Raw genomic sequence first — 13144 nt, 5'->3', positions numbered from 1 at the left:
TGCTTTGCCAGCGTGGTGTTATTCCACCACCACGTGGGTGTTCATCCACCTACATGCAGGAAGAGAATGTAGTTCAAGGGCACAAAGATTTAATTGCAGGCTGTCTTACTGTCGTAGAACCATTATACCTTATGATCTTTCTTTCCATCCTCTGATCCTACATTTTTTCTCCTCCAGCAAAATAGTTATGAAAATAAATATTAAATCTATGAAATAACTTGTGGAGTAGTGTTGGGTTTTTGCTTCTGTTGAAATTTTCTTATCAAAATCCCATTAAAGTCTTTTTGCCAATGGCAGTAAGAAAAGAAAAGAATATCAAGTAGGTACATAACGATTTGAAATACAAGGATGATTTGGAATACATATGATGTTACTTTTAATCTAAGAAACATCCTGGGGTTCTGAGGGAATTGGCAGTTGTAATGGCAGAGCCATGTCTCCATCATGTTTGAAAAGTCACTGCCATTCAGTGACTGGAGTGACAGTGACTACCTGCAACTGTCTCAGGGAAGGGATTATCACACCCAGACCCTGGGAACTGCTGACCAATCAGCCTCACCTTTATGCCCAACAAGATCATGGAGCAAGTCCTGCTGGAAGTTATGTCAAAGCATATGAGGGGTGATTGTATGAAGGTGATTAGAGACAGCCGACGTGGCTTTGCCAAGAGCAAATCATGCCCAACTAATCTCATGGCTGCCTATGACAGAGAGACTGCATCAGGGGACAAAGGAAAGTGATGTCACTTCTGTAAAGCCTTTAATACTGTCCCTTCCAATGCTTTTGCTTCTAAATTGATGTGGATTTGATGGACGGACTATTAGATGGCAAGGAATTGTATGACTGCAACCAAAGAGCTACCAGTGCTGAGTAGTATTCCCCCAGGGGTCTGTTTTGGGGCCTATAGTATTTAATATATTAATGACAGAGATAGTGGGATTGAATGCACCTTCAGGAAGTTAATGGGTGACACCAAGCTGAGTGGTTCAGTTGACACAGGGGAAGGGATGCCATCCAGAGGACCTTGACAGGCGTGAGGAATTGGCATGTACAAACATCATGAAGTTTAAAATTGTTCTGCACCTGGCTTGAGGCAATGCACAGTGTCAATATACACTGAGGGATGAATGCACTGAAAGCAGTGGAAAAGGTACTGGGAATACCAATGGATGAGAAGCTGGATATCACCCAGCAATGTGCACTTCCAGCCCAGAAAGCCAAATGCATCCTGGGCTGCATCAAAGGTAACGTGACTACTGGATTGAGAGGGGTGACACTCCCCCTCTGCTCTGCTCTCATGAGCTCTGCTCTCATGAGATCCCTCCTGGAGTTCTGTCTCCAACTCTAGGACATGGACCTGTTGTAGCAGGTCCAGAGGAGAGCCACAAAAATGCTGAGTAGTCGATGCAGATAGATGTTTGAGATTTTTCTTTTTTCAGTGTAGGGATTGTATTTGTACGGAAGGATGAATAAGAGAATTTATCTCTTATTACTGATGCCTGAAGGGAAACACGTGTGAAAGAAAACTGCATAATTTAAGACCAGCACTTTCGAACAAATAACCATCTGGATTAGAAGTTGAGAGTGACAATTACTCTGCCAAAGACCCTAAAGTCATTAGAATTTGTATAAAAGTGAGTGTGTTATCCAGAAGTCCTTTTTTGTTTTTTCCTTAGATACTTTTGTGTATAAGATACATATCATCATAATGACTATAGGGATTAAATCCTTTAATGTTCCTCCCTTAGTACCCAAACAGCACAATAAAAACATTGACAGACTAATATGCAGCATGTGTTGAGCTGCATTTAAGTCTCTTAGTGTTACCTTAAATGCCAGACTATAACTCTTGCCCTTTATAATGTATGTGCATTATTTGAATCTCAGAAAATTTGCAGACACTAATTGGTTTTGGATAATTGACCAGGTTTTACTATGAAATTTTCTGGGATAATCTTATTGTGGTGTTTTATATCAGTAGCGTCGCTATGTGGATGAATACCCATATGCAATTCTAAACTTAAAGAACATCTTCCTTTTTTTTCCCCCGAATGTTTAAATGGATGATCAATACCAGTAAGGTTTCCTGTGTTGCCATTAACATGGGTGTGTCAGTAAATACATTTTTATTTCAATGCACTTTCATCCAGCTTTTCTAAAAATAAGTAAAGCAGTTTTTTTCCTAAATAGATATGTAGTTTGGTGTCTCTTTGCCATACAATACCTGAAATTGTCGTGTTGCAAAATTCAATGTATTGGAATAAAGTTACTTTAGCAAATTATTTGGTAATGTTCACTTAAAAATCAATTACTATTCCTGTGTCTTACTGAATCTGTGAGAGCTAGATCAATTTTAGAAGAATTTAATACAACATAGCAAAGGTTAGTACAAATTTATTAATGCTTCAGAAGATGCTATACAGAATGATTTAGGGCATCTTCACTTAGTACATCATCTAACAGGATCATTCATCTGCTATAACATGGATGCTAGCTGCAAAGGTGAATCAATGAAAACTGGGGAATTGTATAGAGATGCCTAGTTTGGTAAAGTATCTCTTTAGGTATGTACTAGAAGGGAACATTTCACCTAAAGGAGAATGATCTAGGGAATAGAATAAACATGAACAAGGAATCCAGAATAAGAAATCTAACTAGAAAAATGAGCTCTTGATATCAGAACTCACCTAAATTTTCAGGAAAAAAATGTAATTGTCCAAGTGGAACTATATTAAGCATGTTTATAGGTAATTTTAGCAAGTGGCCTTTAAAAAAAAAAACAACTCTTGTAACTCAGAATTTTATTTATATATAATTTTCAGGGGTAAGTATTCCCAGGAAGCACACTAGCAATTTCTTGGAGTGCTGAAATAAGAATTGTGAACTAGACATTAATCCTGTTTCTGATTTTTCTATAATCCTCCATAAAATTAGTTTCTTTAGAGTGCATGTTTTCAATAGCAGTCTTCCAATAGCAGTAAAGCTAAAATAAGTGCTTGAAACCAATGTCTGCAACTGCCAGGTAAAAAGTAAGACAAATGATAACAATTGTAATTACAAAAACAGATGAGGAAAAACAATATGCCACAATTACTGAAAAATAAGGAACCTAATGGTTCTTGAACAACTGCAACTACAACATCCTTGCTGTTAATTTCTTCTGCTAATTGCTTTCTAAAGGGTGAGGTCTGACCCACCAGAGACTCCAGGTGCTTAGCAGGGGCTGTGCACTATGCATTTGTTTTGTAATGTCATAGTGCAAGGCTCCCAGCTCCACACCCCCCATGCATCCTCTAAAAGGATTGGATCCTTGACTCTGTATCTCATGAGTGCTCCAGAAGTGACCACTTTTTGAAATGACCACTTGGGTGCTGATTTAGAAATGTCACTGCTCTCTCCTCTGCTGCTGCTTTGTGGCATCTGTCTAAGGAGCCAGTTTATTTTACCAGGGCTGAACCAGACTTCTGTTAGTATGTTCAGAAGAACTAGGAAACTTTGATTCTCTTAGGTTAGCTACCCATCCAGTGGGACAGGAGTCAGGCAGCAGTGGCAGCTGCTTCATTTCAGGATAGTTGTAGAGGAGATATGAGAAGACAAAATTACCAATCACATCTGCGTTCATCACTACTTTACCAGAGTAGGGCAGGGACTTGTTCTGGACAAGAAAAATATTCATCTGTACTCTTCTTTTGTTTGCTTCCTTTTTTTTTTTTTTTTCTGTTGCAGCACTGGGTGCTTGGGCAGGAAGAACTTCCCAGTGTGACAGTTGGCAAACCCACAACATGACGGACTGCCACAGATGCTTCCTGCTGCTATCATATAGATTTTCTCTTGACTATTACTTGTGTGCCTGATGCAGAGAGAAAAATGAAGGGAGTGGTAGTAGTATCAGAGTGAGGTGAAGCAGAAGGAGGCATCTGCTTAGTAGTACAAAATGAAGCAAGGAAAAATGCCCACAATTTTCTCATTAGAACAAGTTTTCAGAAAAACCCCTCAGCTTCCTGAGGAGTTAACAGCTTTCTGTTGTATCACAGAACATTAACTGTTTTTATCAAAAAGTGACTGAAATACTCTAGCATAAGTAGAGGGCATAATATGTAGTGCTCCTGACGTTACTGCCTTAAGCTGGATAAATCTGCTTTAAAACACGAGCTTTTCAACTTGTATATTCATGTTTTCTGCTCTTCTTGCTCCTATCCCGTTACCCTGCTTTTCTTCCCCAAAAGTTTTCAAACACATGTTGCTCATATGTTTCCTTCCACTCACCCCTTTCAGTTCCTACTTCCTTCATCTACAGTGCCTTGGTTGTTGTTTCCCTGAGCTGGGCAGCAGGAGTCCCGGGGGGAGCAGGTCTGTGCTGGAGTTGCTGCTGTGCAGAGAGCCCCAGCCCACCCCAGCAGCCTGCAGCAGCAGTTTGCCCAGAAATGGTTCCGGTGTGGTTGACCACACTGTCACAGGCGCTGTTGCAATGAAACAGAGGGAACGCTGCAGGAAGAGAGGAGTGGTAACCTGGGCCAGCATCACATACTGCATCTCCACTCTGTGAAAGGATCAGTTTAACCCAATCACATCCCTGCAATGAGGTGGAGCAGTTTGCTTATAAAAGCTACAGTTTTGCTGGAAAGCTGACAAGGCTGACTGTACAGATACTTATAAGTTGAACTTGTCGACACTCCCTGCTGGGAGAGCAAAAGAAATCCCCAGCACCAGATCCTCCTTGGCAGGTGGCAAAGCTTTTTCAAAAGCTTGGAGATGGTAGACCAACAGGCATGAACAGAAAAATAACAAATTTCCTTCTTAGAAACAGCTAAGCCCTTTCATTTCATAACACCAAAGCAAACCACTTGAGCTGTATAATTTTATTAGGGTGCTTAGTACATAAATAAATTCTTCCATGAAGTTTCCACTGAAGCCTGATTTCTGAGTTACAGCAAAATCATCAAGATTTGCTAGACTAAAACAAAGCAAGAAAGTCACGGGAGCACTTCTGTTTTTGGCAATATTTCAGATGTAGTCAGTTTGGAAATAGCTATCTATGGTTTAACTGTTGGACTTGGATTGATTCCAAGTGCAATGTTCCAAACTGGGTATATGATAGCATATACAAGTGTGTCCCAGTATTTCAGTCTTTTTGACAATGATTGTCAGAGATGAAGCATGACCTTGGAAAACAAACACTGAGGGGTCTATTGGTTGTGCTGATTGCCTTTGGGAACAGTAATAAAGAAAACCAATGGGAAATGATTTTCTCAAGTGGTATTTTATCAGCTCACACTCCTCGTCCAGTGATCAAAAAGCCTGTAGCACTTCTTCATTCAAATATGTAAAATGCTGATTGTGTTGACTGGTATCAAGCTGACACTTGATCATTTAGTTGATATTCAGACTTGGACTGTTTATGGCCCTTTTGAAAAAGACTGAAGTCAGTAAGATTTAAAGCCATAATAACTATTGTTATTAAGTACTGACATGCCTACAGAATTGGCTGGGCATCATCCCAAGCTCCTTAAAAATGGCAGTTCAGAATACTTTTAACCTCCTGCTGTAGAGTTATCTTTTATTGAATCATTAAGACTTTTGAAATGAAACATGCTTCAATATATTGACTCCACAGATGAAAATTATAAAGATTTCTGCACCTTTAAGGTAAAGAGCCATTATATAGCATATTGGAAGTTAATGTTGTAGGCACTCCCCCACATCCTCTAAACATACTTGTTTTAAATGTGTTTTAGTTTCATAAGGAATGTATTATTTCTAACAAAAAAAGACCATGTTTCTGTTTTGCAGAAACTCAGCTATTTTTTCAAAATTTAGAATGTCAAATTTTGGGTTGAATCGTCTCATTACTATGACATTTGATCATCCAGCCAGCCAATTTTACTATGCAGGTTATGCATGGACTCTTTGAAACTTTTCATATTGCAACATTTTTAAGATCAGAATGGCAGTTTCATAATATCTTCTTACATCAGCATTAAAGTTTTATAGACAATTATGTGAGAGGCAATAAAAAGAGAATCCAACTCTGATACAACACTAAATTTTTTAAGTGCAGCAAAACATTTCTGCAACTGCAGGCAGAAGAAGGCAGCATTTGTATGCAAGATCAGAACTGATATGGCATTTCATTTAATTTCACCTATACTTAGCTCAATTAGATAAAAGCCTGTAACACCACCACTCCATGAACTAAGATAAGGAGAAAAGTTAGCTTCTCAATTCCAGGTAAATTATAGCCTTCTATGACTAAAAACATACTTTTCAGTGCTCTTTGTGTTGATCCATTAGAATAATATAAATTTCACTAACTTTATATGCCTGCAAGAGAATCTTTTTTAGAAGCTGATCTTAAACACTTGAAAGCAGAAAAAAAAAAATAGTAACTTTGAAAAAAAGGACCAGGTTCTTTCAAGAATGTCCCAAGCAGTGAGCAAGGCAATGAAACCACACAAATCTTCAAATAAGCTGGAGTTTAATTTCCCTTAGAAACAGCTAATTTTTTTTTCTTTCTATGCCTGAAAGAGGCAAATAACAAATTGAGAAATCCTCTCCTTAAAGAGAAGCTGGTTTCCACAGGTCTGCAGCTTTCTATTGGTCATGTTAAAAACTGTGGGCTTTCCTATGAACTACAGACTGCCAGTCATGATTCAAGAAGGTTTACTAGAGCAGAAATGATCCAAGCTCTGCTACCACAGTAAGCATTACAGCAGGCAAAAATCAGCAAGCCTTTTGGTCAGGTCAGTTTAAGATAAGAGAAAGAAAATAATCAGTTGCTTCCTTGCTTTGCTTTAGGTTTGATTGTTCCAGTGACCGGCGTCTTTGTTGAATTCCATCTATGTATGGAAATAATATCCATGAGGATAATGAAGAAACCCAACAGAATTACACCTCCAGCTCAAGAATTTCAGGATCAGAGAATTACTGAGGTTGGCAAGGGCCTCTGCAGGTTATCTTTTCCAAACCTCTGCTAAAAACAGCATCAGCTACAGCAGGCTGCTCAGGGCTGTGTCTAGCTGAGTTCTGAATGTCTCCAAGGATGAAGACTCCCTAACCTCTCTGTGTGTTTTCTTGTGTTCAGGCAGTTTCATGTGCTGTCACTTTTGACTGGCTGGGAAAATCAGAAACTAATTTCTTATAATGGCATCAATTTAGCTGTGTTCTGAATCTTTATGGGCTAAGTAATCAGCCAAGCCATTCTGGTGATATTTGGCCTGCAAATTCTTTTGGGCTTAAAAATTTCATAATGAAACACATAATGTCTTTTTTACTAATTAGGAAAAAAAAGCTGTCTGTCTCTCTTTCATTCTTTATTTTTCCAAAGCCAGTTCTTTTCATAGATGATGTTGAAAGAGCTCTCCTATGAGTTGCTCTGGGCTATAGCACCAAAGGATGCTACCATATAAAAAGTACTCCCCAAATTTACTGAGAATGGGTGAGAACTTGAAGAAGAAAGCAGAAGAGAGGATCAAAAGGCAAGATAGAAATATGATAAAAGAGACAAATCCACACCTGCACATCCTACCCCATCTGTCCTTCACTGATTCCCTATAATCATCCTTGGCAGACTGGAAGGGGGAAGACAGGAGGGAGTTACCAAGTCGTAATTTATGTCTATATACTGCTAGATTTATTAGAGCAGAGCCTAGTTGATTTGGCAAAAGGAAAGAAGCTAAGAATGACTCATCTTTTAGAGAAATTAAAATATGACAAAAAAAGTACCTTCTCCAGAGTTTTCTTTTTATTTAAAAACACTTGTTTATTAGAATGCTTTTTGAATGATGGTCCTCAATGAATTAAATTGATGCACTGATCAGAATATTAATGGCCAATACATGGCAAGTGATTAAAGAGAAATCTTCCCATCTCTATTGCAGTGTTGTCCAAAGCAAAATCCTGGTTTATACCAAAATATCAGTTTGAAGAATTTCCTATTTCAAGCATTCGGTGCCACTTATCTATCGTTTTACAGGTCCCATTGCATGGCTCTGAATTTTGTAAATTGTTCATTTTGCAGATTCTCTCCTAAAATACATAGCACAAAACACTATGCAGAAGCTGCCAGCACAGTATTCAAAACAAGCTATGTATTTCCCCACAAATATCTGCCAAATACAGGCTTACCTTCAGATCTTGCAACAACCTTAGGTCATAATTGAAGAGGCTTTGTACCTAGCAGCCATCAGAGCAACCAGCTTGTGGAAAACTGAGGAAGTCAAGTTAAATCCTGTATTTGTAATACTGAAATTGTCAAAGATAACAAACAGATCTTCCAGGGTTTATTTGTAGACTGGGTTTGTGGTTTTTATTATATCTTAAATCAATAGCTTTGGGAGGCTTTTCACACAAAGCATTTGAACAGTACACCCTAATTCTCTACAAGAGACTGAGAGCTTTAAAACAGGAAAAGCCAGTATTCATTCTGTGCCTGAGCAGTTGCCATGGAGTGAAACCAAGGCCAAGGAGGCCTCCTTTGCCAAGGAGGAAGACATTGAAAATTTTCTGTATGATCATACTTACAGTCTTTCAGCATAATTGAGCTTTGTGCCCTTCAAGAGAGGCAGCCTAGGAAAGTTAGTGAAGATGCTAAGAATAGTTAAATACTGCTACATGTGCAAGGGCTCAAAGGGATCCAGAATGCACACTTCCATTTTAGTGAGCAACTGCTGCTTCAGGTTTGGATTGACACTTGTCATTACACCAGAATGTGAGATGATGTTCCAGTATTCCAGAATGTACACTTTCTCCAAAAGCTGTTAATTCCCTGAAATACTCCTGTTAGTTATTTTTCCAAGTTTAAATTCCCACTGTCTTCTATTTGGGGCAAGCCAAGGTACCCTTCTCAAACTGCTAATTGTATAAATTTTGTAAAAAACCTCTACATTAGGTGTTCATAACAGTAGTAAAGGGTCACTATCTAGTGTGCTACCTTTTACATGCTGTCTTTTCTCAGTTGTCTAAACCCATCCCATCATTTTCTTAGCAAGCCCTCATCTTTGAGCACAAAGGACAAGTACTACCTGTAGGAGGCTTCTGTTTAAGAAACTAAGTCATATCTCCTTGATGGATGCTGCAACCTCCTGAGGAAGGTGGCTAGGTATTTCTGGACACAGTTCAGGGGAGAAGATTGGCAGGAACAACTATAAGGCTCTTTATTCTGGCCCAGAATTTCTCATGACATGGTCCTGAATAAGCAGGCCTAATCAGTCAGGAGATAAATTGGAGCTGGACCCTTTATGCTGGCCAGGCTCATCCAACAAAGTTAAGGTACTTCAGTGAGGGCTTGAAATCTGTAAGATGAGAAGAAATGCACTGCTGGGGGAGAGGGTGCAGGTGGAAAAAAGCAGCAACTCTTTAAAACCAAGTATTTGCATTAGAAAAGTAGTACAGACATTAAGATATTCTACTTTAATCTATGTAATGCTAACTATGATCTGGATTATTCTAGAGCTCTGCAGAGGGTAGAACTACTGGCAGTAGAAATTGAACTTATCAGGCCTTTGGAATCACTTTCCAATACTCAATATACACAAGTTACACTTCCATGAATATTACATTTGCTTGCTTACTTAAAACACATTGGAAAATTTGCTGTTATTCTAAGAAAGCCTTTGAGTATGTTATTTCATATGTTTTGGCTGCTTGTACTTGCTATAGACCTCTGCATTTACCCACTTATTTAGCATTAAGGCATTTGGTTCCAGACTACTCCATGATGCAGCATTTTCCTCTTCCTATTAAGGCCAATATGGAAAAAAAAAAAAAAAGTCCTCTTATATTATTTACTGTTTTCAGCCCTCCTTCAGAGCCAAGATGAGATGTCCTAAGATGTACACACCTATAGCAGACATCCCACCCAGGAATCCCATTTTAAGCCACTCCAAACCACATTTTAAGCTGCTCAGTGTAGAACTGAGTTTATGTTCCAAGTCACTATCACTCAACAATGTACACTATATACCATGACCTCCTCAAAGCAAATGAGTGCAAAATTGTAGCAAGAGCTGTTTTGTATAACTGGCATGCATTTCCGGATTAAATCAGTACTGTACTGATATTCAAGAATTTCAGTCCCCATACAGACTGAGATGAACAGCACTTTTATTTATTTCAGTTACAAGAAGAAAGACAAGTAAACCTTACAACCAGAAAGGCAATGAAGGCCTCATGAGCTTAGTGAAAACCATTTCATAATCTAGGCAATGTTATGATTTCTTGAGATCACAAAGAAAGCATACCCCCCTCTTAAACAACTTTTCCTTATTTCTGTAAGGATGTTTCCTGCAAGAACAGCACATTGATGTTAACAGAATCAAGAGGGACCAGCGATGTACAAAGCCTACATTCACCATCCCACCCCCCACAAAAGGTTTAAGTGTAGATATTATTCCAAAAAAGATTAACATGCAGTCATGATCACACCTAGAGAAGAGGGGAAAATTAAAGTTTGTTTTGAAATGAAGTCAAATCATTACTCATTAACGAAGTTAAACGAAGATAGTTTTCCACATGGCAGTGTACTTCACAGGTAAAGAAAACTCCTTTTATTTTAAGCCAGTGCTTATCTGACTTTTGTAGTAAAGAGAAAATAGCTTACATAAAAACTGACCCCCCAACCAAGCGCTCTAGATAAGAACTATGATGTAAGAAAAGTGCTAGAAACATGTGGGAGAAATCACTATACAAAGTGTCAAGTGCAACCCCCCACCCTCGACCCCCTTGCCTAGAATTCAGTGTATTTACTGAAGTACAATAGAAAAGATGGAATTCAGGAGTGGTTGACAGTGGGATACAGTGCCACAGGTTGAACAATATCCACTAAAGGACAACCCCAAGCATGCATGTACCCCACCACAAGGGAAAGATGTGCTTGAGCTTCCCAACCTGCTCATTTCTGCAGTTAGCTCCACTATTATCTCCTTCCTCATTGCCAACTTAATTCTTGCAGTCCTTTGAAGGGACCACCTTAAAAAATGTCCGTAATTCTGGATTATTTAACAAAAAAATTCATTTGGTATTTTTAAGAATACAGAGCTGGAAAAAGAAAATCTTACAACTCATGTCTTCTGTTGCACTATTAAGCAGTATTGGACCAAGAAAACATGAGGAAGTGCCAGACCAAGTACTGTTTCATCATCCTTCGCTGTCTGAACAATACAGCAGAGGCAGACCATGACTTCTTCAGTCAATCTCTAGCCGATCAGTTCTGGTGCATTTCACCTGTGCTTTATGTCAGTTCTCAGTCTCCCTCACTTAAGCAGTCAGAGATACTGTGAGTACCATGTAATAAATGTAAGTCTTGGAATTTCAGGCAGACCTATTAATTCCCCAGGAGTATCCTTTTGGCTCAGTGAAGACTTTTGAGTACCTTAACTTACATTCATTCTGGAGGCAGCCATCATGATTCCATTTACCCAGAGAGCTATTTGGAGTGGGGCTGTTACCATCTTGAAATTGCAGTTTAAAGGTAACCAGTAACACAAAAGAGTACCTTCTGTTATTTCCAGTGAAGGAGCTGAGAAAAAAAATCTGTAAGAAACCATTGCTGCAATTTTATTTTAACAAAAGGGCAGATTTATTCATGTTTACAAACAAGTTTCAAAAACAAAAAGGAGAACATGTATGCTACCCACTAACAACCTTTCAAAATGCCAACAGCCCTCATGCTGCATGAAGGATTCTATAGATTAGAAAAAAATCACAGTTCCACTCACAGTTCACCAAGACAGCACTAAACTAACATGATTAGACAAAAACAAAGGACTAAGATTCTGATGTATTTTGATTTAATCCATTTTGCCCGAGATAACAGAAATATTTCAAGCAAGTTCCATCACGTATTGATGTCCTGCATTAAACAATCCTACTAAGTTCTGAACAAAAGTTATTCATTAAGTTTCTCAAAATTTTTAAAAATTAAACAGTTGTTTCAAAACCATTAAGTAGTAAATGTATTTAAGAAACTAATTAGGACAGAGGCCATAACTTCATTAGAACACCACTGCTCATGTTTTTACAAAGCATTAGTGTTATCTATTTGGCTATTAGTAGTAGCAATTTATCTACAATATTTAACAAGGTAAATTGCAGGCAAAATTTAGTACAGTTTCAATAGAAACACCCTTTTCCTGAAAATACAGCAGTATTTGAAGGACTAGTTTTTTTGGTTTTTTGTTTTGTTTTTCATCTTCTCTGCATCATTTATAAGGAAGCTTCCCATCTATGAACAGGAACAAAAAAGTATCTACAAACCTTGTAAACAGATCTGTATCATTTATAAACATAAATAATCCAAATTATTAACAGCCAACAGCAGAAATTAAAGTATCAATTCAATGATCCAGGGCCTCCTTGCCCTTCCCAGCTTTCCCCTCAGAAAAGGATCATGATAAACTAAAGCTCTGCTAACACACTCTTCAGGACCATTCATAGTACAACAGATGATCCACAGGTCACTTATGCTGAGTTACTGTTTATCTGTCAGAGTTCATTATTACTCCCACCCACAGAAAAGCACCCTCCAGTCTGGCAGAAAGCTTTTTTTTAAAAAAATAAATCTACATTCGTACAAGTGTTTCTTCTGTTGAAGTCCAAGACAAGAATATCATCTTGTCCATCATAATGTGTGAAGAGACCCAGTTTCAATTTCTTTACAATGCAGCTAGTGTGTTAACATTCAGCTTACAATCAGAGTGATGTTTCCAAACTATGTAGTGGGCTCCCTGGGGATGAAGAGGTAGCAGACTTGTTCTTGTCTGTTGTAAGGTGAATTCCACTGTCAACCGCATTGTTATTTCTATTGGGAGAGGGAGGGGGACTAGAGTTGCGTTTTGTTGGAGCATCATCTTCAGCATCAGTATCATCAATAAGGGGAATATGAGGCTCGGAGTCTTCTATTCTAAACTCAGGATGCGTCATAAAATTGTGAATTGAACTTCGTGTCTCAGGTTTCTCTAGCCCCTCGTACAAGGAGCTACGAAATGCATTCACCACTCGGATCTGTAAACAAAGAAAGAGTATTGTTAAAATGCTGCATATTTACTGATAATGGCATGGTTCTTATGAGTTTGAATCCACAAACAGCTAGACATGAGTGAATCAAATTTGTATGATGCAGTGGAACTTGCAATAAACTGTAAAAAAT

General features: G+C 38.4%; 1 protein-coding gene across 3 annotated transcripts in view; it reads right to left on the bottom strand.

Annotated features, from left to right (window-relative positions):
• Nucleotides 1-10084: 10084 nt before the first annotated feature.
• Nucleotides 10085-13144, bottom strand: part of ATP2B1 (ATPase plasma membrane Ca2+ transporting 1) — a 60497-nt gene continuing 57437 nt past the window's right edge. For 2 of the 3 annotated variants that reach the window (XM_071423303.1, XM_071423304.1), the window contains exon 22: nt 12746-12999. In XM_071423303.1, coding sequence (XP_071279404.1) covers nt 12974-12999 — 26 coding nt within the window. In that variant the 3' untranslated portion in view covers nt 12746-12973. Of the gene's footprint in view, nt 13000-13144 lie in introns of all 3 variants that reach the window. The other variant, XM_071423305.1, reaches the window with a different exon arrangement.

This window comes from Agelaius tricolor, unplaced genomic scaffold (assembly GCF_023055355.1).
Source record: "Agelaius tricolor isolate 1412-34295 unplaced genomic scaffold, bAgeTri1.0.p SCAF_3, whole genome shotgun sequence".
Classification (NCBI taxonomy): domain Eukaryota; kingdom Metazoa; phylum Chordata; class Aves; order Passeriformes; family Icteridae; genus Agelaius; species Agelaius tricolor.
Note: the sequence above shows the minus strand (reverse complement) of the source record. Positions and strands in the feature narration are given on the sequence as shown.